Source organism: Tinamus guttatus, unplaced genomic scaffold (assembly GCF_059628265.1).
Source record: "Tinamus guttatus ecotype Peru unplaced genomic scaffold, ASM5962826v1 Tinamus_guttatus_pri_ptg000203l, whole genome shotgun sequence".
Taxonomy (NCBI): Eukaryota; Metazoa; Chordata; class Aves; order Tinamiformes; family Tinamidae; genus Tinamus; species Tinamus guttatus.
In genome coordinates, this window is record NW_028288737.1 from 3,883,758 (window position 1) to 3,906,715 (window position 22,958).

General features: G+C 41.4%; 2 protein-coding genes across 4 annotated transcripts in view; one reads left to right on the forward strand and one right to left on the reverse strand.

Moving 5' to 3' along the window:
- Positions 1-1,245: 1,245 nt before the first annotated feature.
- Positions 1,246-3,502, reverse strand: LOC104575766 (myosin regulatory light chain 2, smooth muscle minor isoform). Its single transcript, XM_010223110.2, has 3 exons — positions 3,286-3,502; positions 2,840-3,001; positions 1,246-1,748 (listed from the first exon to the last, which is right to left on the reverse strand). Exons 1-3 carry the CDS (start codon positions 3,467-3,469, stop codon positions 1,576-1,578), a joined length of 519 nt encoding a protein of 172 aa, XP_010221412.1. The 5' UTR covers positions 3,470-3,502; the 3' UTR covers positions 1,246-1,575.
- Positions 3,503-22,500: 18,998 nt separating this feature from the next.
- Positions 22,501-22,958, forward strand: part of MYOM1 (myomesin 1) — a 73,297-nt gene continuing 72,839 nt past the window's right edge. For all 3 annotated transcript variants that reach the window (XM_088524084.1, XM_088524082.1, XM_088524083.1), the window contains exon 1: positions 22,501-22,748. The gene's annotated coding sequence lies outside the window, so the exon portion shown is untranslated. The remainder of the gene's footprint in view (positions 22,749-22,958) is intronic.

The window sequence follows — 22,958 nt, forward strand, 5'->3', positions numbered from 1 at the left end:
CAGGAAAAAGAATGGCAGGAAACTTACTTAAGCCTCACTGGGGAACAGGACAGCCAGGAAAGCACAGCAAGCCAGGGAGGGAGGAAATGAATCAAACTAAGCTTACTGTACACAGTTTACAAAGCTAAAGCAAGATCGCTGAAGAACAGTCCTTTTCTGAAAGCAAGATTAAGGAAACCAAAGCCTTCATGATAATAAAGTGCAAATCAGTCAGCCACTACTGCCTCTGTTTGCATCCTGGGGCATTTCATGCTGTCCCAGTCTTTTATAAATCCTCAGTGAAAGGCCAAAAGGAATAGGAATTTTAAGTAACAGGAAGCAGGTATTCTTAATATATTTAATGTATTAAATACATGTTAAGAGATCATTCTTAAGAGATCATGTATATATATTTATCTATTATATTCTCCTTCTGATTTTAGCCTGCAGTAGCCAAAAGAAGAACAAAACAAGCAAATAATTCTATCAGTTTTCAAAACTGATAGAATTAATTTTCCTTTGTATTTATTTTTTAAGCTTTTAGGCAGATGTACAGCTGTTTTTGTAGCAATGAATCTTTTTTGCTAGTAGCTATTTCATTAACAGGCAGCTGAAGAAAGTTATGCAATCATTCAAGTGAGAGGTACTTTATCTCATACAGGGTTTCACCAAGTTAATTCTCAGAACTACTCTGCCTCCATTCTCACATATGCATTAGCTGCAGAACAATAAAGCTTTATGTAGGTTTGCTGACCAAGTTAGTTAATTAGCTGTTAATTAGTGCCCACACAGACACCTTACTTGGCAGAAAGATGCCTTTAGACAAGTTTCTTCAATGGGGGGAGCCAATTCCCCAGCTGGTATCATTTTAAAACTTAGCTAATAGCAGTGTAAATGTGGACATGAAATAATCTTAAAAGGAAAGGCTAGGCAGGAAGTCCATCTACATTGTTAACAATAATAAATGCACTTTATTGACCAGTAGGCAAGTGCAGGGAATCTTCTCCAACCATTTATTTGTCTAACTATATATGTTAATCAGATTCCACTTCAAAAACTTGAGATATCAGATGCCTATAGATGGTGTTTTTAAAGACACCATCACTTATGGCTAAGAGTATTTTGTACCTCAGCAAATCAGATGGGAAAACTCATTTTCACTATCTTGCTTTGCAACTGTAAATCAAATATGATTAACATAAATTTCCATTATTCATCTACAAATGAAGTTATCTCCCCACAAAATAATTTGAGGTATTCACAAAGTTTGTGGTATTTTATCTATATAGCAATCTTTATTCCAAAATGGCATTCATTACAAAAATGTAAAAATCCAGCTAAACCAGAAACATTGAGATTATTTTCCTTTCACGTTCACAGATATTTGTCCCCACATTCTATTCCTCACAATATTTCCCCCATTTCCAGTCTGATTACACAGGTGCAAATGTGCCTAGATGGCCTGGAATAGATAAATACACTGAGAAAGGCAAAAGCTGTAAAGCTAAATGCATGCAACAAGTTCTACCAGGAAGAAACCCTCAGAAATGAAAATAAGTGGAAAGTAGAGATATCTGCAGTTATCCTGAGCTTTGCTCAGTCATCCTTGTCTTTTGCTCCGTGTTTCAGGATGCGTGTGAACTCAATGTAGTTGAAATTCCCCTTTTTGTCAATTGGTGCCTCCCTGTAGAGCTCATCTACCTCTTCATCTGTAAACCTGTCTCCCATGGTTGTTAGCAGCTCTCTCAGGTAGTCTTCCTGAATAAACCCTAGAAGGCAGTGTAGAGAGGACATTACAAAACAAGTTATTTATAGGATGTTAGAAGAAGGTATACATATATATATATTTTAAAAAATATAATCTCAAAAACCTACTGACTTTGTTGCTGCATGAAAATAAAGCTATTAAAGGCCTATTTAATTAAATATATGTTCAGCAGAGATGAACTACACAAAGCTGTCACCATGTACATTCAAGAAAGCAGTGATAACATTTAGCTGTATTTAGTAAGAGTGGAATGCAACTGTAATTGCCAAATAACCACAAACATTCAATCAAGCCCCAAAATTAATTTGCATGGTATTGCTACTCCAAGAAAATGCCATTTTATGACCTGCGTGTGTTGTTTCAAAGAATATGCAAATCTGTCAGAACACACAGATCAGACACTCCTCCCAACTAGAGGCCTATATTCCCAAACAGTACTACCAGCTTTTTACTTAGTGTGTATTCTATGCAAAGGGATTTCAGTTGGATTGGCCCTTCCTAATGAAAAACACTAAATAAAAATGCATCAAACTTGACATTGTTCATACTTCCTCTATTTTGTGCACAATGCTGAAACACTTCAAAGATTCAGATCTTTAAATCAGTGACAAAACTTCTATCCTTTGCATCTGGTCTCATAAATACAACTCTGAGGATTATTTAAATAAGCAGCCTTCTGTAACCCACGATTCCTTTCTTTCATGGGTAACCTAATTACTGCCTTTCCTGTATTAGTTTCCTTTTCCTTAGGAATCTATGATACAGACACGGGTTGTTGGTAGCAGAAGTTCTCAATAAAGGCCCCACAGCTTCGAAGACAATGGGCAGTGCCCTTATAAAAGTTGCTCCATTAGGAAAAAAATCGAGATCATGCTTCCTGACCAACATTCTTTTTCCTTCCTATTGCTTGAAGTACAGAATTAAGTGCACGAAGTCTTGGACTGCAGCGGTTAAAAGGGTAATTTCAGTTACTAAAAATCCCAATTTCAACTTGCAAAAAATAGATTTTTCAGAGTTAAAATTCTACACTAAATTTGTATGAATAAAAATATTGCTATAAATAAAACATGTACACTTATTTTGTCCACTTACCTGTTGCTTCCTCATCAAAGCAAGCAAAAGCATTTCTGATGACATCTTCTGGGTCTGTGCCATTTAACTTCTCTCCAAACATTGTGAGGAACATGGTGAAGTTTATAGGTCCTGGAGCCTCGTTCATCATGGCATCTAGATATTCATCTGTTGGGTTCTTCCCTACAATGAATATAAGAAAAATCAGGATAAGACCAGAGAGATGAAGAAAAGTGTTTAATTTATATAGGAGGTATCTTCCATAGATTTGTCAAGCTTTTCCTCCACCAGGAACTTGTCAACCTTTCCCCCCACCCAGCTGATTTAGAGCTGTTTTAACAGCTCCCACAAAGATCAGTGCAGTAAGATCGCAAAATATTTTGATCTATACGTGGGAGACTTGTTAATCTGACAGGTAAGTATCAGAACCATCGAGCCCTCCCCAGTGTTCTCCACCCAGGCATTACCAAGGGAGGCGAGCATGTCGTGCAAGTCCTCCTTGTCGATGAAGCCGTCCCTGTTCTGATCAATCATGTTGAAGGCCTCTTTGAATTCCTGAATCTGTGACTGATCAAACATGGCAAACACATTGGAGGTGGCGCGCTGAGGGCGCTTCTTGGTGGTCTTCGTCTTTGCCCGTTTGCTAGACATGTTGGCAGTTGGTTCTAGAGACACAGAAACACATCTAGATTAGCCTTATTAAATAGGATTACAATTCTTTAGGAAAAGGAATAAAGATATATCGTAAGTCCCAAATTATAAACAAATATTCCCAAATACACAAGAAGACTTAAATCAAGTGTGTATTTACTTTATTGTCTTTTAGTATACTGAGAAATATCATGGTATGTTGATAGTGAACTACACTAAAAAGGAAAATAAGCCACAAGGAATTTAAAAAGAAACACAGCTAGTGTATTTCTGGTTCAGTGACGTATCTGCATCTCTCGCAGATTACGAGGAGGGTGCATGTAGCAAGTTAGCAGGCACTGCTGACCTGCCATCTAATAGTCCTGCCCACCTGGCACAAGCCAGCAGCACATCAAACATTTGGAGGGGGAAGGAAGGTATTTTCATCTGTGAATATTGTGTTAGAACAGCTGTTGGTAAAGGAACAGGATGTCTCAGGACACAGAATGAACCTGGAGAGACCTTAATGTTTTTGTGAAGGTTTTTGAGCAAGGAAGAAAACAAAACAAAACAACCCCCCCCCCCAACGCAACAAAAAAAGACAGCAATTTGGTTCAAAACCAGAACACTACATTTCTGTTACTCAATTAGACTGAGCTACTATAATACATTTGCATATGTATTATTTTTAAAACAAACTGTGCCATAATTTAATTTTTATATTTAATTTTACAGCTGTTTTACAGTATTTTTAAAGGCTTTCTGCATTTCAACTGAACTTATTTGTTTCACCTGAGCTATCAAATGAAGAAAACGATTTCAACCTTACATGTTATATCATTACCATATAATAATATGACTAGAAATGGGGCTCGCAAATTAACAGTTTCACAGTTTCTGTTTAACTGGCAGGATTAACTGTTCAACTACTATTGGTAGCATAAACACAAAAATCAGACTCGCTGAAATGAAACGTGAAGATCTCAGTATTGCTACTGAACTAAGGTAGTCCTTACTTAGCCTTCTTGCATACAACCGAGCCTTAATTTTAGCAGAAGGAAAAAAAAAAAAAAAAAAAAAAAAAAAAAAAAAAAGCACACTGCTGTAATCCTTTCTTCAGTTTGCCCAAACCAGATTTCTGTCACCCTTGATTTTAGGATAAGAAGTTGCAACATAATTTCTTCATGTTTCAGGACACTCAGGTTCCGCTTGTAACTTGCAGTCGCAAGAATATCAACATTTTTGTAGGTTACAGCATATTACCTCTCATTAATCTATACAGCTTTTTCTGCTTGTCCCTTTAAATTATCTAGTCATATCTGCAATTCTAACTAGAGTCACAGAAAAGTTCTTCTAATTTCTCAAACTGGTTACTCAGTTGCTGGCTTCTCCAGGTGTTCACCTGAAGAGACAGCCTCAAAACACTAACTTTGGAAATAAAGCGGAGTAACTACCTCAGGCTTGCTGTTAATCCAATACACATGCACAAAAACAAACAAACAAACAAACAAACAACAACAAAAAACACCTTAAGATCAAAAGACAGGCATTTTACCTTGCTTTGTATCAGATACAGAATGCACTGTGCCAAGCGTCGTCTGGATCATAAATGGATATTCCATAGCTGCGTCTCAGCACATCTATGAACACTGTTACTGCTCTGCTTTGCTAATTCCGCACTTAAATCTTATGTTCACGTACAACGTCCTTCTGACGTATAAGACAGTTATGCCCTGAACTAAAAATAGTCTATGAAATGTAACTGTGCATCATTTAACAACACTAAAGTTCTCCTCATTACATTCACTAACCACAAGCAATGTTTGGACTCCAACAACACTTCAGCACATGAACACACACTGACACAGCCCAGAATAAATACGAGCTCCTGACATCTAGAAGCCACCTGACTACAGGGGTAGCTTCCATGCTGTAGGCAAGAGCTGTGTGTAACTTCAGTCTCTTTCTTATATCACTAGAAATACAAGCTACTGTTAAATTCTGAATCACACATTAAAAATCGAATACCCCAAATAGTGTCAAACATTTCTATTCAAAATCATTCCCTGAAGAAACCCACAGTTTTCACGATATCAACTCTTCAAAGTAATTGGAAAAGAAGAAGAAAAAAGTTTATCCTCATATTAGAAAAGGTGAAAAATGTGGATTCAGTGGTAGCAGTATTTGTATTTTCCCAGCTTCTCATAAACAAGACCCAGGAAACACAGCCACACAGAGCACAGAAGGCAGGACTCTTGCTCCAAGAGGGTTACCACTACCAGCCTGCTTACAGAAAAACATTAGATTTCACAGGATTTTAGCAAGTTTCAGGCATAGCTGCACTAAATATGCACTGAACTACTACCTGCAGCCCTGGGAATCTCTGTTAGAAAAGGTTAACCAACTGGGGGAAAAAAAATGCAGTGAGTCAGAGAGAGTGATATATGATGTGTGAGTTTCAAGAGGTTTTTACTAAGTGCTATGTAAAACAGAGAAACACGGTGAGAGAGAACTAACCTCATTTGACTCAAGCACAAGACTCATTAATCTTCACAAGAATAGTGATTTAATAAATACAGAGCTATATTTAGGTATACTTGTAGAGGGGAAAATAGGGTAACTTTAGGCTGAAAATAAGAAGAATTTCAGCTAATTAAAATGAAAGTATTTCACAGTGGATAATACAAATCATGACAGGCATATTTAGGTTCTGCTTAATACCATGATGGCCTGAAGGGGGCCTGGGCCTTGTTCTGGAAACTGTTAGGAAACATCTAGCGTAAGGATCTTTTTTCATAAAACTTACCTATATTATTAACAACAGCCTTCATTTTTTAATATTAAAAAAATAAAAATAAACGCACAGTTGACTGCGGGCACTGCACTACAGCTGCATTTTATCTCTATGCCTATGCTGCTTGCCCTAGCATTAAGCAAGGGCTACCAAACTGCAGCAGCACAGAACTCATCTCCTGCTCTTCACCTCCGAGAAAAAAGATAAAACCAGAACAGGAAGAGACCCAACAACCAACGAGTCTGAGCCACACAAGAGATGTGAAACCTTTTGTTGCACACGCTTAGGGCGATCAGATGTCACGCTCTGGAGAACAGCCCACCTTCTGAACACAGGTTTTCCAGCTACGTGTTTCCAGCTTCCTCTCAGAGCCGAGCCCCGAACCGCGCCTAGCCGCGCTGCAGCAGAAGCGGCACCGCCGCAGCAGCCCTGCGGCGGGCGAGCGCACGGCGCATCCCCCGGCCAGGCTGCCCCCGCAGCGACCGCGCCGAGCGCGGGGCGGAACGGGGCTCAAGGACCGCCACCAGCCCCAGCGCCGGGGCTAACGGGCGTCTCACAGCCCGGCCCGGCGGCAGCACCGGCACCCGGGGCCTCGCGGGCCGCCTCCGGCCTCAGCGGAGCCCCTTCCCCGCCGCCCGCACCGGGGCCCCATAGCGGCCCCATCCCCTCCCCCTCGCCCGCCCGACCCCCCTCCGCCCCGCGGGTCGCTGCCCCCGCTGCTGCCGCCCCGCGCGGGGTCGCGCCTCACCTGGCGGCCGCGGTGAGGGTCCTGGAGCGAGCGCGGGGCGGCGGCGGCTGCGGCGCTTCCGGAGGGCGAGAAACCGGCAGCAACCGCCGCCCAACCGGCGCGCAGGAAGGAAGGAAGGGGCGGCGAAACCATCCGCTAGCAAGCGCGGGGGGGAGAGCGGCGAGGCCCGGCGCCGCGGCGGCGAGCGGCACAAGCCGGGCGGCCGAGGGCAGCGAGTCCGTGCCCGAGGCGCCCGTCCTCCTTCCCCGCCTTGCGGCGCCGAGTCCGAGCCCCGGCCTCGCGCCGGCCGCCTCCCCCCGCGCGGAGCGGGCCCTTGGTGCGCGCGGTGCCGTCACCGCATTCCTGAGCGGGGGACGGCGCCGCGCCGCGCCTTGTCCTTGTAAGGCCACGGCGGGAGTGCCCCGCGCGCCGCGGGTGGGCGGGCTCGCGCCAACGGCCGCAACGGCCGCCGCGAGGCGGCGCTCGCCCCTCGCGCCAACGGCCCCCGCGGGGCCTCCTCGCCTTGTGGAGCCCCCTCCCTTCTGCAACGGTCACACACCCGCGGCAACCGCCCTAGCGGCCGGCGCGCGAAGGGCCCTTCCCGCTGTATGCGGGTGTGCGGGAGGGAAGGGCTCGGCGGAGGTTGTGCGGAAGTATCGCAACAAGCTGGGTTTTACCTCAGAGGAAAGAAAAGAACACGTCGAGGAGGCTGAAGGGCAGCTCTCAGCTGCCTCGCGTGCAAATAGTGATGCGTGTCTGCTTCGCGTTTTATCTGCGAAATAAAATAAATTTTATTTATTTGGTGCCTGCCCTGCCAAGCTCCCTGGGCAGGCCTCCTGTGATGGGGCCCTGGGAGTAGGTCTTTCCACCTCATGCTGCCTCACATTTATCACTTCCTTATCTTCCGTAAGCACCAGTGTCTCATTTCCAAGTAAGTTATTAAGAGTCTCACAAGCTGTCACGCTGTCTCACAAGCGTCATCACTCCCAGCTATTCCCATTTCCTGACGGAAAAGCAACTGCCTTCTCAGTTGTCTTTGAATATGCAGGATGGTGGTGTATTGTGGTAGAGCTGGTGACCAATTTACTCTACGGATAGTGGTAGATTTACATATATATACATATATTTACAGATTTACATATATATACATATATATGCGCTTGTGGGAAGTGCTGTATTGTAATGACTCATGGAGCTCATCCAAGTATCATCAGTAAATATTTATAACCAGAAGCAGTGTTTGGAACATCATTTTCGACGTTTGTTAGTTACTTGTCTTCCCTGGGTCTGCAGGCCATAAATATGGCTGTGTGTTTAGCCTCACTGCCTAAAAAAAAAAAAGAAAGAATTTTTTTTTTTTTTTAGCTCAGTGTAATTCCATCTCCCAAGAGTTTTTAAATCTATCAGCCTATTTCCCCAAATTTAACAGAAGTCTCACTAAACACCTCACTAGACACCTCAGTCACACTGAAGTCTCACACAGTTCGTGACTATGGATGCGACATGCGAATAGTGATGTGTCCTGAGCAGGCAGGCACCCGCGTTAGTGACTTCACTGAGCGGAAGGCTTGCACAACTACAGGGAAAGCAGCAGCCAGCCAGTCACACCTGCAGCTCTCAGTCAGCCCCACTAGACTTGGCTTTGGTGTGGCTCTACCCGGGCACAGCGTGGAGGGGACATGGGAGTTCTTCCCCAAGAGTGGGAACACGAATCCAAAAAAAAAAAAAATCTTTTTTTTTCATTACTTTGCTGTGGTATTCTGTCACAGAACGGAATTTCCGCCTTGTGATCCTGAAACACGTAATTCCCCATGTCATATATAAAACTTGTGCCTGTTTTGAGTGACAGTTTTTATCCTTTTCTACTGTTGGAGTCAGTAGCAAAATTAATATGAAATTTAGTAGGTTTAGCCTTAATGAAAGAAGGAATAGGAATCTTTATATAAAAACTGTATTTTTAAAAAATGAAATAATAAATAATAACATTTGATTTTTTTGTCTGCAAAATTTCTATACAATATTAATTGTATATAAGTATACTTATTTTTGTGATATTCTAATTTTTTTGCTTAGCTAAAATTGGAATTATGAAAAATGTATGAATTAAAAAGTTCAAAGGATAGCATGTGAATAATGAATGTGTGGAAAGAGTAAGTCTGCATGCCTGCAACCCATGTCTAGTGGGCCTGGGTATGAGTATCTGCCAGGTTTAATATTTAACATAATGAGTAACATTCACTAGACCAGCACAGAGGACTTTAGCCTGTACTCAGAATTACTGTAGATATGTTTGTCTTGTTGGCCCTTAACCTTCCATGAGACTTTTTCCTGATACATTTCTTCATGGGAAAAGGTGTGCCAGCTTCTGTTTTGAGAAGTAGAAGGAAATCTAGATTCACCTGATCGCAAGAATGTTTAAGATGTATAGAGCATAGTGATATAGATTCATGACGACCAATCTTTATCTCCACAAATCATAATCATTAACTGGTTATAAATAATACGTGATTCATTTGTAGTATTTTTCTTCAGTAGCTCTCATTGAACTTTCTTAGGCAGTATCAAGATAGTATAAATTCCGTTTTTAATGGTGCAGCTGAAACACAACAGGGCCTGGCAGCCAGTGATCGTCAAAAACTTAAACGCCATCAGGAATGTAAAATGATTTCCAACAAAATCAGCAGGTTGGGAGTCTATCAGCAGTGGGATTTAGCAGCTTCAACACTTGCGAAGTTCCTGCCTGTGTGGGAATTCCTCCTGTAGTGGCTTGTTTGGGGAAGAGCCCTGGGCTTGCTAGGTCAATGGCATCGTCAAGTACTGCATCTTCCACGTCTTTTCATGCTCCGCTGTCCTAAGAATCTCCGTTGTTGCTGTTCGTGTTCTTTTTGGTCTCTTTTCACACTGATACACTCTGCATATAGGTCCGTATATTCCATATAGATATAAAACAATTCCATTCTATGGAGTTGCTGATACTGCAATCCAGGCTGGCATCATTTGCTACAAAAGTCAGGAAAATATGTTCTTTTGTGATACTCAATTACATAACCAATAGCTATTATTAAACTATTTCAATATACGAAGAAATAAAATAAATCAGAAAAGCTAAACAATCAATTTTCTACATTGTAGAAATCACCAATACTTAAAGTCAGGAAAGCAGGAATATGAGTTGGTACAAATTCCAGCAATCAACACAGATCTTCCACATTGCAGTGTAATGTACTGTAATATAATGTTTTTAGTCACTTAAATAGTACAAGTGTGACCGATAACAGTAAGGGCAATGCAGGAGTGTGTCGGTGCTCCACTTAACTGCCTTTTAAAGGAGTGCCTGGAGAGAAGTCAGCAGTGCTGCTGTTTGCTTGTTGCCTGTTGAGTTGCTTTGTCCTTCTTGTCTGTTCACTTTTGCATAACTCTGTAGCTGTCTTGATTACAACCAAAGTAGTAGTTTGAAAATACATAATAACATCAATACAGCTCAAAGGAAAAGAAAATAAAACCACTCTTTCAGAGCCAGCATTTTCTTCATACACCGTAAGGCCATAAAAAGGCACATGAAGAAAAATATAAATATAAATAAATATAAAGAAAATGATGTTAAAAAGAACACTTTTGTGGACCATTCATCCTGAACAGCTAGGTGCATGCAGGGGATTTGTCCGCTGATACTACTGAACAGCAAGGAACTACAAAACAATAATTAAAAACATGGAAACAATAGTTTAAAATATTGTTTTCCTTGGTTATGGTATATTGCATAAGTTCAGATCTTTTATTTATCTTTCTTTTTCTTTCCAGAGACATCTATGTGTATATGGTCACGTACACTACAGGAACCACAGCAGCCCGCTCTGCAAGCCCTGGAAGCCGAGGGAGGCCCAGGCAGCGGCCTCCTGCGCCCGCTGCGTTTTCTGTCACGTCTCAGCCCCGGTGAGTGGTTTACGCCGCTCCTGCACCAACTGCGGTGTGCGGAGCCGCTGCCGATCCCTGCGGGCAGGTCGGGTTTGGGATCAGCACAGTCACATTCCTGCCGTGCTGGCTGTGCAGGCGCGCGAGGCTGCCGTGCTCAGAGCCCCCGGCGTTCCCCTCCGTAGTGACACTCCTTTAAACTCCTACTGTAATTCGTACAATACCAGTTGCCACCAGCAAGGGGAGCTCTGAATTTGGTTAGAAATGCAGAGAGGGACTGGGTCTGGTCTGTCCGCGCGCAGGAAAAGACATTGGGCAGTGGAATTGGATTGATGTTGGGCAAAATTCTTGTTGTGGCCTACAAGAGAAAGGGGAAGATGTGCCACCTGCAGCAGAGGGTACTTAGGATGCTCGTGAATTCTTCGAATATTAACCAATAAATAAATAAATAAATAAATAAATGCTAAATGCTTCACAGCAGGAATTCTGCTTTACAGCATCAACTCTCCGCTCTATTTCAGTGCTGTTACTTTTTCCCAGTCACAGCAAATTTAAAGATATATGTCCATGCTCTAATTATTGCAGAAGTTTTCTGTTTGTTTGTTTGTTTTCCTGAAAACTCTGTTTTCTTAGATATTAAAAGCAGGAGAAATGTGAAATCAGAAACTGAAAAGTTTGAGCAGTTTCTCTGCTTTCAGGGGAATCAGTGTCTGCTCATTTTGTAAAACACTCAAATATTTTTCTCTGATGTGGTGCATTTGGTTTTATGGTATTAAGCTCAGTTTTCCAAATATAATGACAACAATAGCAACAATATAAGAATGATCTGCAACATATTAAATATATTTTCTGCTTGTTTAACGTAATTAGTCTCACTGTTCTCAGCAGAGGCACTTGTGTGAGTGTGAGGAGCCAGAGCTGACTTCTAAAACTCAGCTGCGGTTTGCAGATCTTCCTGCGAATCTGGACTGAATTTAAAACAGGGTAGGGGGGAAATTTTGCATAAGTCTGGATTGAATAAAATATCCAAATGCTCGAAAGTATATGAAAATAAATGATCTAGAATAGTCCAAGAACTGGAAAAAAAATGGCATTTGGGTGAGTTCCTTTCAAACACAAAAGATAAAGGGGAAATCACTGTTTATTAACACTGTTCAATAAGGGCTGAAAAAGAACAACACATGAAGTGCAATGAACAAATGAACAAACTGCAATGAAAAAATGAAGAAACAAACACCACAAACTAAGCCCAGCTTCAGAAACTGTGGTTCTGCATCTTCTTTCTCAAGCCATGCTTCATAGTTCAAATCCACCAGAATACCCCACTTAAATTAGGATTAGGAGCACATGCTTTACTCCCATATGCAGTGGAGGAAAAGTACCCGGGACTGTTCGTGCAGGAGTCGCTATTGTTTCTCCCCTTGTAAACCGTCATTTCTCTAGTGCCCCAGCCGTCCTGCTCGCAGTGGCACTCTGCTAGAAAAGTCTTGCTCAGAGAAGAAGCTTCCAGTGCTCCAGTGAGCTACTGTTCTGTCAGTTTTGTGTCTAGTTTAGATAAGGGGTATTCCTGAAAGCGTGTGTTAAAACTGCTTTAGTGAAAAATTAAATGCTTTTAAAATCTTTTTTTTTTCCTATTTATAAACCTATCTCACTGAACATTATTGGAATGTTCTGGCATCCAGTCCTCTACTTGCTTCCTGTTGCCAAGTTTTGAAGGAAATACGATTTTTCTGTTGATGAGCTGGAAAGACGTCTCAAAAGCCCTCGTTCAAAGAGTTGGCTTCTGGGCCTCTTAGAGAAGAAATCTCACTTTGTTGTTTAAAGTATTAAGTCTCTGGTCATTTCGTGCTTGAAAGCAGCCTTTGACGCCGGAAACCAAACGATAAGTTGCGCAGCGTGTGTAACGTGACCCAACTTCTGCCGCTACGAGGAGGGATAAGGGAAGGCGCAATCATTTTCCAAGCACTCCACCCCAAACTGTAACCTGACCCTGAGCGTCGTGGCTCTGGAGCGATAACGGTGACCAGAAGTGGGTTGCAAATGGTAGGGAGAACAAGGGGGAAAAAAAAAAAGGAAAATGGTTTTACAGTCCCTCGAGAAACACAAATGCTAAAATTAGCCCTTCTTTTGCATGTCCAGTTACTTGCAGTTGCCAACGACTGTTCTCCCCTCGCAGGACCGTACCCCCAGGAAGACTCTCTGGGGTGGCAGACAGATGAAACAAAGGAGAGAAAAGACAAGCTACAGCTTTTCTGCGGAAGGGGAGTTTTGCAGCCCTCCTCCAGCTCTTTTCTGCTGGCGCAGCAGCCGCGGTGGGGAGCCCGGGGCTCCCGCTCCCCGTCCGGAGACGCCGGTGGTTTGTTTTCCCGCTCCACCAGGCACTGCGTCCGTGCTGGGCAGAGGTGGGTGCTGCTCACCTGGCTTTGCCAGGAGCCAGCCTCGTCCCCTCCGGTTAGCTGCCCTGCGGCAAGAAATCGGGAAATTCTGGATCTCCTCATGTGTTTTTAACCCTCTAGTCGTCATTATACAACAGCTTATAGGTTGTCAGTCTCTGCTAGCATTAGGAGAAGGAATGGACATATTTCCCCTGTACGCTGGCAGTTAGCCTAACAATCCTCAAAAAAAGACTATGATTTAGTAACATTTTAAGCAAATGCATGAGAGTAGCAGAAATTCTGCGCAGCTTCAGGAAGCCGCTAATATCTTTTGCAGGGCTAATCCTCACACGTGGCCAGAACTTGAAGCCTGTGGCTGAGGCTTCAGCTGTCTGCCTGCAATCGTTGGGGGAACTGCATGCAGCCCTCCAAAGTGAAACCCAAACGCAGCGTTTCGAGAGGAATTTGAGCTATTTCTTAATGGGAAGTGCAAAGGATTGTGGTACACAAAATAAGTTAACTTTTTCTTTCTGTAGACAAAATTACCATGAACAATGGAAATTGAAAAGAAAAATCATTGTATATTTCATTTTAAAGAAAATTGCAAACCTACAGAAATAATAAATGCATTAAGAAGTTCAGAGTTGCTAGATGATTTGAGGAAAACTGTGTTTCTCCATGACATACTGATAAATAAAAGGAAATTGCAGGGGAAAAAATAGTATGCTTCTGGTTCCCAAATATTGCCATTTTCCCTCAGTGCAAATAAACTGCAGAAACTGAAACTTTCAAAAAGTGCAACTTCTACAAGTTAAGCAGCCTGAAACTTAAATTCGCACAACCACAGAATGTGAAAATGGATTTGAACTATTTGTTTTCCTCCCTCCCTCAGAGCTGACTTTAAATTTTGTAGGACTTTGGCCAGAGCTAAAGTGATGTTTGAATGAAAGAAATGTTTTTGTAAGTACAAATGCAGTAACTGTGGCTAATCTTCAAAGAACTGCCATTAGGTGATAAATGGCAAACAGATGGTCTCGCATTCGGACCATCTCAGAGGAAACAAAGCACGCCTAGTGGGCAAATGCTTCTCTGTGTTTTTGTATGTGGCCGTGAATAGCAAACGAAGATGCAGTTGCTATTTTCTGTTGTGCATGGTTAATCTTTGGATTGGTATCCGTTTTAGAGCACAATAATTCACCCTTAATATCAACAAAGCCAGGCTCCAAATTCTTTTAACTCTATCTCATAACTCTGTGTGCTCTGTGTCCCTATCGCCATTCTAATTATTCCTACAAAGATTACGTTTTTATCTGTAAGGGTATTTCTAATTAAAGAATGCAGAGATAATTCTTCTTCAGAATACCTTTCTTTTTCCCATGAGAGAGATAAATTGGGAACTGTATCCAGTGGGGTTAGCAGTGTAACAGACCATTGCACAGAGGCATGTCTTGTAATAAAGAGATCGTGTTGCAATTATGCTGGTAGGTATTTTGAGATCATGTACTCTGCATGCGTATCAATAAAGAATAGAGCCTTCTGTGTGTAATTCCCTGGAATTAAATTACTCATCTAGCTCTTTTTTAATTCATAGGGGGTGAGTACTGGAGGAACTATAAATATAAGCAGTTCGAAAGTAGAGAATATCTGAGAAAAAAGAGACTTTCCTGCGTAATTAACAGATGACTACGAACATCAGTGAGATCAAATAGTAAGGGCATATCCAGACAAAAGTTTTAACTAATACGTCTATCAGAACAACTGAGGGATTCACAGTGAGGCAAAAATCCTGCTGGAGCTGCCCCTTCCCTACTGGCTTTGGAGCAGCTTTCAGGATTCCTGAAATCCTGAAATCCTCCAGGAAAGCAAGCAAGGACCCGTGCAGACCTGCAGAGGAGCAGGCAGGTAGCCCAAAGGAGGGCAAGTAACAGCTCAGGGCTGGTGTGGGACAATATCTTGAGGTCCTGATACTGATTTCTCAGGGTACAGTAAAAGCCTGGGAAGTGTGAACTAGGAGGAATAAGGAGCATAGGATGGGAGGTGGAAAACTGAGCAAATAGGTTGCTTTTTAAAGATTTGGTTGCAGCCTTCAAATATTGTGTAGCGTCTGGCACTGTAAAAAGTCACCCCTTGGATAGGGTGAAGGAAAGCTTTGCAGCCGTGGGAAGAGCCTGGAAATCTGTGCAATGGGAGAAAACAGTTTTGCTTCGTGCCTCTGACAAACTGCAGGCTCTGGGGCTGACTTCAGTACTAACAGGATTGGACTAGTAATAGGAGAGGAAAATACAGAACTGTTTAAATTGCAGAGCTTTGTAAAAAACCATCTGTCCTCAGAGCTCCGAATGACCTGGTGTGACCGCGCGGCGTCTTTCAGGGTGCTGGCAACCTACATGCACCGAGGTCGTCTCGAGGGGTCCAAACATCAAACTGTGGAGCTGGGAAGACATGGCAGTTTTTTGAAAGAGCAATCAGGAATTAAAAAATGATTTTGTGGAAACTCAATATTTGTGGAGAGTAAAGGGCAATACTGCAGTCTATCAGCTGTTAGGATAGTCAGGGATTAGGCCAGTTGTCTCGGGGACATTGAGGAGACTCCACTGGCAGAAGCTTTCAGGACCCAACTGAACAAAGTCCTGAAAAATGTCTTAGCTGACCCTGCTCAGAGCCAGAGGCTGTCCTGGAGACCTGCTACGATCCTCCAAACCTGAATTATTCTTTGATTCTCGTTCTCTATCCAAATTGCCATGCAGATATGGGCTTTACTGTATGCAGCATTAGCTGCACTAGCATCATGGTGCTTTAGGATTGAAAGGAGTATGCAAATTTCTGCAAACATAAGGCTAATTAGACAGAAATGGGGCGAACAGAAATAAAGTAAAATGACAGGGCGCTTGTCATCTGCATAGCACTGACAATCCTATTTTACTAAAATATATGTCCAACTTGTGCAGCCTTTTACTTATACTCTGCCTATAATTCAGGCATAATTTTTGCAAGAGAGATTTTTTCCACTGCTTAAAATCATCAATGACTTTCCTGGCAATTGAGTGCTCTTCAAAGTGTATAAATAAAACCCAACAAAGTATAAATACTTTTCTTTTTTTCCAGTTCAGACGTGCAAACCAGGCAGGGTAGCTTAAAATGCAAGCTTCACACTGCCGTGCCCAGTTCAGGCTCATTAGCGACGAGTGTGATTGAAAACCACAACTGAATTTGTGCTAGATTTAGAAATTCTGCTGCTGGTGCATTGTTTTATATAGCAAGTCTCCACAGCGTCGGGCAAATTTAGAACTTGTTCTGTGGAGTCCAACAATGCCAAGATCCTGTGAATTTCCCAGGTTCCGATGTTTGGTGATGTGAGTAGTACTGAATTGCCATGCCAGGTAGCAGGGAAAATGGGATGCGTTTTGCCACAGTTGTTAGGTGAGGTTGTTTTGTCGGAAACCAGGATAGAACTGGAAGTCAGTCACATTCTCAAGGTTCGTTTTTTATCTGCTGGTGACTGTTTTTGTCTCAGCCTGCTTGCAGCAGTTGGCTGTTACTCATCTGTGAGAGCTGCTTCCTCCAACCTTTGCTTCCTTAGTGCTCTGGAAAAGGCACTGGCGGCAAGGACGGAGCCCACAGGCATGAGGAAATCACTTTTTCCTTCTGCAAACTGTTCTTCCATTACACTGCAGCTGAGTTTTCTTCCAGACTCCACATTAAATTATTTTCTTTGTGTGCCAGACTGGTCATGAATTTTTTGGAAGAAAAGATTCTGAAAAAAATGATTTTAAAAAATTATACTCATAGTCTTCCTGTCTTTTCGTCCAATGTGGTACAAAAATAATTCCTTATAAGCCAATATTTTATTTAAAATTCATAGAATGGATAAAGAAGTTAACTTTGTTTTTTTTTTCCAAATGAAAACAAATTCAATCTTAAACATATAAGGAACTCCAGTTTATCTGAGACAGCCATGGCAGGTACTACACAAAGGAAACTTGACATAAGAAATAGAAACCAACCCAAAAGAAAAGACCCATAGATAAAAATGAAAAAAAAAGTTATATTTAAAATATAAAATGTCTGAAAGAAGTGAGACACAATATCTTAAACGTAAAATAATGCTTCTTTTGAGTGCACATGAGCATATGGAAGATTTTTGTCAAATGACTTCAGGAATAGGAAGCTTGAATTCTCTGGAGAAAGCTTGTGTCTCTCCAGTTACCACTACTGCAGTATGGTTTATGAAAAGCAATAGTAACCATCATCAAAGTTAGGAAGAAAAAAAAGCGCAAGAGAATGTTTCTTCTTACCTATTTGCAAATTCTGAATAATTTTGTATTAAATATGCCCATTGTGTTTTCAGACAAATATAAAATCTTCATGTAATTCCCACAAATAGAGATTCAGCAGTGGCAATGAGTAGAAGAGATGCCACGTAGCTGCTATGAATAAATAAACAGATTTTTAACAGAAAGATTTTTTGCTTAATTGGACCATGATTTTTTTTCAACATCCCCTTAAAATTACTAAGCACTAAAGGAAAAAAAAAATGTAGGAGAGAAGCTGAGCCCACAGAACACACCAGGCTGAACAGTAAACTGTGCCCTTGCCAGTGCTCTGCTTAACAAAAATGATGTATGACTTATCCTGCCCAAGTAGGATGCATCTCAGCTACTTAAGACCTTGGTTAAGGCTGCAAAAGTGGAGCTACTGGAAACATTTACTTGTTTAATTGCATGCAGATCGGCGACATTATAAATGTGAAAAAAGAAAAAAATAATAATCCACTTCTGTGCTTTATTTCTTAAGGCCAAATTCTGCATGCCAAGTGTCATGTCAAACCGTGGCCAGCAGCATCAGTGGGCAGGATGGTGGTCTGAAATGAGCCACCGGACCCGGGAGCCCCGTGAGCTTGGGAGATGAGCAGAAAAAGAGAGCCAGGATTTTAAGAATAGCACAGCTAGCTGAGGGAGGGAGCAGGGGATCAGCAGGGTGCCCACGTCCAATAAAGACAGGTGCTGGGCACTGGGAGAAGCAACGGAAAGTACAATGTAGGTAATGGAAAATGCAAATGCAATCAGGCACAGTGGAGGTAGAGTTAAGGCTGTGTAAACACAACCTTGACTCGATAGCACTGATTTAGGTACATAAATTTCTTTCTTATTGCCCCTTTCTTTACAGAGGTGGGACTTAATTCATCATGTGCTGTTGCATTATGCCTCATTGTAAAATAACATTTGGGTTTTAACACCTTCCAGACCTCAAACACTTCTGCTGAGGGTACACCCTCACAGCCATCACCTAGAGATGTATGTGAAAGAATTTAAATGAACAAGTTAATTATTTTGATAGCTAGAAGCCACTCCCTACTTTGCACCCACCTTCCTCCTAGTTACCCGTGGGCACCCTCTCTTAAGTCACCCACTTCTGGTCGCAGAGTTTTCCTTTCCTTGGCAATGAAGCCATAGTCCCTTTTCCTTGGGAGCCACAGCAGGCAGTGGTGTACATCTGTCTCCATGTGCTATATGTCTGTCACCCTGCCTTACTGCAACTTACATGGTGAAAATACTGAAAGAGGCGCAGATAACACGTCTGGAAGTAGCTATTTTTCACTTCTGGCATACGCAAGCACAGTATTTCACAAGAATATTTCTGAATTTTTTGATGGTTAAATGACATGGAAGAGTTGGTTTTACTATATGAAGCTTTACATTTTGCATGCAGTTGTATAGTCTTATATGTGTGTGTGTATGTATATATATATTAATAAAACTGCTGAATTTTGCATCCCATGGTTAGAAATCAGGCATTGCTTTTCTGCTGCTTTTCAACACCCTTTTTTGGAGAAAGATGCTGTCACGCTGCTGGGGTGTCCTCCCGAAGGGCAGTTCATAGGAAGAGGCACGTACACGCTAATGGGACACTGACAGCTGGTAGGAAGCCAGGAATGAGACACAGAGAGAAAAGCACAAATGGGAGCTAATAACTGGCTAGTAACAAGGCTACAAGCTCATTTTCTTTGTAATAAAGTTGTGCACTTTGTCAAGAATGTGAGACAGCCAATACAAAGTCACTGTCTCGGATAATGATAAAAAAGTGTTGCTGAATGGTAAATTGACAAGTATCTAAATAATCTGCTCAAACTATTTATCTTATGTTTTAAGGTATTTTAGTTGATCCTAAAAACTATATAACTAAATTGCAGGACCTATGAGCAGGAGCAAATATTTTCATCAGTCATATCCTCTAGGTTTGATACATCTCTTTGGTCCTTCAGCAGTCATCTGTCAAGATATTTTGACCAGTCTTTCCAAGATCGTTAATAGTTCTTCAGAAACAGCTGGTCTATGAAGAGTCTGTTGCTAAAGCTCTGCTGGGATAGAAAACTCTAAGACAACTCAAGTAAATCAGGTTGTTGGCTTCTTGTTTAGGAGATAAAGACATCCTTATTACCTAAAATAACAGTAAGCCGATATCGCAGAGTGACAATTCTACATTTGAGATTGAGAAATTACTCTGGTGAGGTATTGATTGTAAAGAAATCCCCTCCCTATAGCTGAAATGTATATATCCAAAATTAATGACAACCTGAAGAGCTGTCTGGTGCCCGTTTTTGCATTGCAATGATGTATCTTCAGCACCTAGGTTTTTGGCTTTTGCCTATGCCTAACTGAACTTAGGCAAAGATAAAATAGATCCATTGCCTGACAGCTTTCCATTTCACATGTCGTTTGTGTCTGTGTAACGTAGATGTAAACTGAAATATATAGAAACTGTTTTTAAACTAGTCCTGTCCTGTTTTTCCACAGGTGTATATATCACAAGCATAAACACAGCCTATAATTCAGGCTTAATTTTTGCAAGTGAGATTTTTTCCACTACTTAAGGTCAGTAATGACTTTGCTGGCAATAAGGAATCAAGTCTCAGGCCAGAGTCTGTGATTTTTTCCTTGCAGATGGTACTTGGAGACTTTTAGTTCCATCTCCCTGAGCAGAAAGGTATCTTGAGTATTTCTGACAAACTTGCTGTGACGATATGTGCATATGACATATGAATTCTAAAAGGGATAAAAAGCTAGCTACAATCATCCCAAATTTTTAGACAGAATACCCTCAGGGAAAAAAAAAATCTCCATCAGTCCTCTGAGTCTTGTTACTCACTTCATTAATGCCTCACTTCATTATGGGGCCATGATACAATGACTCACCAGTTCCAAGGCAGCAGCTGACTTACAGACACTTGGTAGGTCAAAGAATAACATCTTGGGCAAGAATCCCTCTATTCTCCTGCTGGCAAAATTTCTGGAAAATGGAAAATTGATCTATGCACCAACAGTCAATAACTTGCAAGACTTAGAATAAAATTTTGCTTAAAAATTTTTGAAGAATTACAAAAATTTTGGAGAAAAAATGAAATTTGGATGGAATATACTCAATAAGAAGAAATCACATAATCTATCAAGATCAAGAGAAATAGCATCAAGAAGAACAAAACAAATAACCTATCTTTTTTATTAACACGATAAATGATTTTCTAAACAGAAATGCAAGTGATTTAATCCATCTGAATTTGATGCTGTGCCACTGCAAAACTTTTAGTTAAAACAGAGGATTTATATCAGAAGTGTAGGAGAGATAAGAAAATGGCTCGAAGCATAATAACTGGTTTTGTTAAATGGGGAAGAATCAAGTGGGGAGATTTTACTGAGAAAGGGATAGGCTTGGGGCCAAGTGTTTTCATGTTTTTGCTGGTGACCTTAGTAAAAAAAATCAGAAGGTACTAATGTAACTTTCTGGCTGGATAATATTAAGATGAATCCACCATACAAAGAAAGACGAGTATATAAGAAGAGATGGATGGCAAGGCTAGAAATAATAAATAAATTCATCAGTACAAAGTGTAAGGTCATAAGATGTAAGATGTTATAGGATTTCCTTAGCTGGAAATGACAGAAGCAGAAAAAGACTTGAAGGCATTAATCAGTCAAGATGATAGTGAATCACTGGATATATAAGTGAAAAAGGCCAAAGCAAATCTGAAAGGTGCCATTTGGGATTTTCCCAGGGGAGATGGAGACGGGTGTCCTGTATGAGCCCTGGCAGAGGGGAATCAGGGACCAGAGAAGCGGCGGTAGCTGCAGTGTCGGTTCAGCACTGATAGTGAAAAACTCACACGGGTGTTGGCTCGTTTCACACCTAATTTATTTCCCCCTGAGTCTAAAATAAAACCCAAGAAATGCCCTTCTTGTTTAACGCTTGTTTTCGTCTATGAGTGCAAGGGGAAGATTAGAATTACAGGCTCCTGCAGGGGAAGAAAAGCTTATACTAAGGTCCCATTTTCCACCTGCAGATTTGGCCAGTGCTTATGGCCATCCAGTCTCTTATTGACCATATGTTCTGTGCCACTTGCACCCAGAAGTGGAATGCCTCAGAAGAGGATGAGGATCCTGAAGGTTTTCAGCTGTGTGGCATGGTGGGTGGAGAACAACTAAGAACTGAGAGCTGGGATTAACACCTCTCTCAATGCAACACTGCAAAATAAAGTGGACTAATCATTTACACTGAATATTAAATGTACAACAGAAAATCTGTATTTACAATAAAGACAGTGCATTCTGCATGTCAGAGACTATTTCCATGTGACAGAAATTATTCTGCTGTAGTATTCAACAATAATGATTGTATGTTTCTGTGCCAAACTTCTATGACTGAAATGGAAGAAGAAAAGTCCACTTAAGTATCCATATACTGTACTACTGACAGTATTTTTTAAATTTTCGAAAACATTTTTGTCTCTTAGAGCTCTATTGTGTGTATTTGTTTAAATGCCTCAAGGGTCATCTGCTTAATTTAGTATTTTATTTGAAAAAAGATGACAAAAATGTGACACTGTCTACCAAATAAAGTATATTTTATGTATAATAGTAACATAATTATAGAGTCTTACTGCACACCACTTCTGTTTGTTGTCTGTCATTTAGCTGAAACAAGTACATGCTGCCGGCACCAGGGCTTGGCATAATTAAATAAATGGAATCCATAAAATACTCATAGCACCATAGAAAGGTTGGTGTAGAGAGGGATCTTTCCTGCTTCTGGCTCATGACACATTACATTTTCTTTTTTTCTCTCTTAAATCAGATGTAACCGAGGAAAAAAATCCTATCAATAATTGTAAATTGGAATGCAGATTTTGAACTGAGTGAAGATACTTAAAAGAGAGAACTCAGTTTGAAGCTGTTGTCTTCATGTGTCTACACAGAGACAGCACAGGGTATCTTTATCTGCCCCTGGCGATGCTATATTTATCAGCCTCCTGGCCATAAAAGGTCTGGACTGGGGCTCTGGCATTCCACTGACTGCAGGCATTATTTTTATTCTGGACCTTAAAGTCCAGTCCTTAGCCCTGGCCCTGACTACCTCCTTGCCGGATTTGCCTTTGCTCTGTTTTTCTGTTATTCATCCACTTCAGAACTATTCCACTTGCTCTTGTTCCTTTGGGTCCCGGTAAGTGTTCCTTTACAACCATGTCCATGTTCAGCTCTTTTTATTCTGAATCTGTAATGCCAAACTGATAGTAGCTCCTGTTAATCTTCTCAGCGCAGCAGTTGTTTGAGGGCGTTGTGGAACTGAATTGAGGAATCTGAAAGTTCAGATAAAGTAAAGCAGTGCAGGAGCTTACTTGCTATCAGCTTGGCTATCCTTGCAAGTTGTTAC

What these genes read in the sequence shown, in the direction of transcription:
- LOC104575766 (XM_010223110.2), bottom strand. Translation starts at nt 3,469, where the DNA reads ATGTCTAGCAAACGGGCAAAGACGAAGACCACCAAGAAGCGCCCTCAG. An exon ending in CGACATGCTCGCCTCCCTTG is followed by an intron (nt 3,002 to 3,285) that starts GTAATGCCTGGG and finishes TATTCATTGTAG; the next exon opens with GGAAGAACCCAACAGATGAA. An exon ending in CTTTGATGAGGAAGCAACAG is followed by an intron (nt 1,749 to 2,839) that starts GTAAGTGGACAA and finishes ACTGCCTTCTAG; the next exon opens with GGTTTATTCAGGAAGACTAC.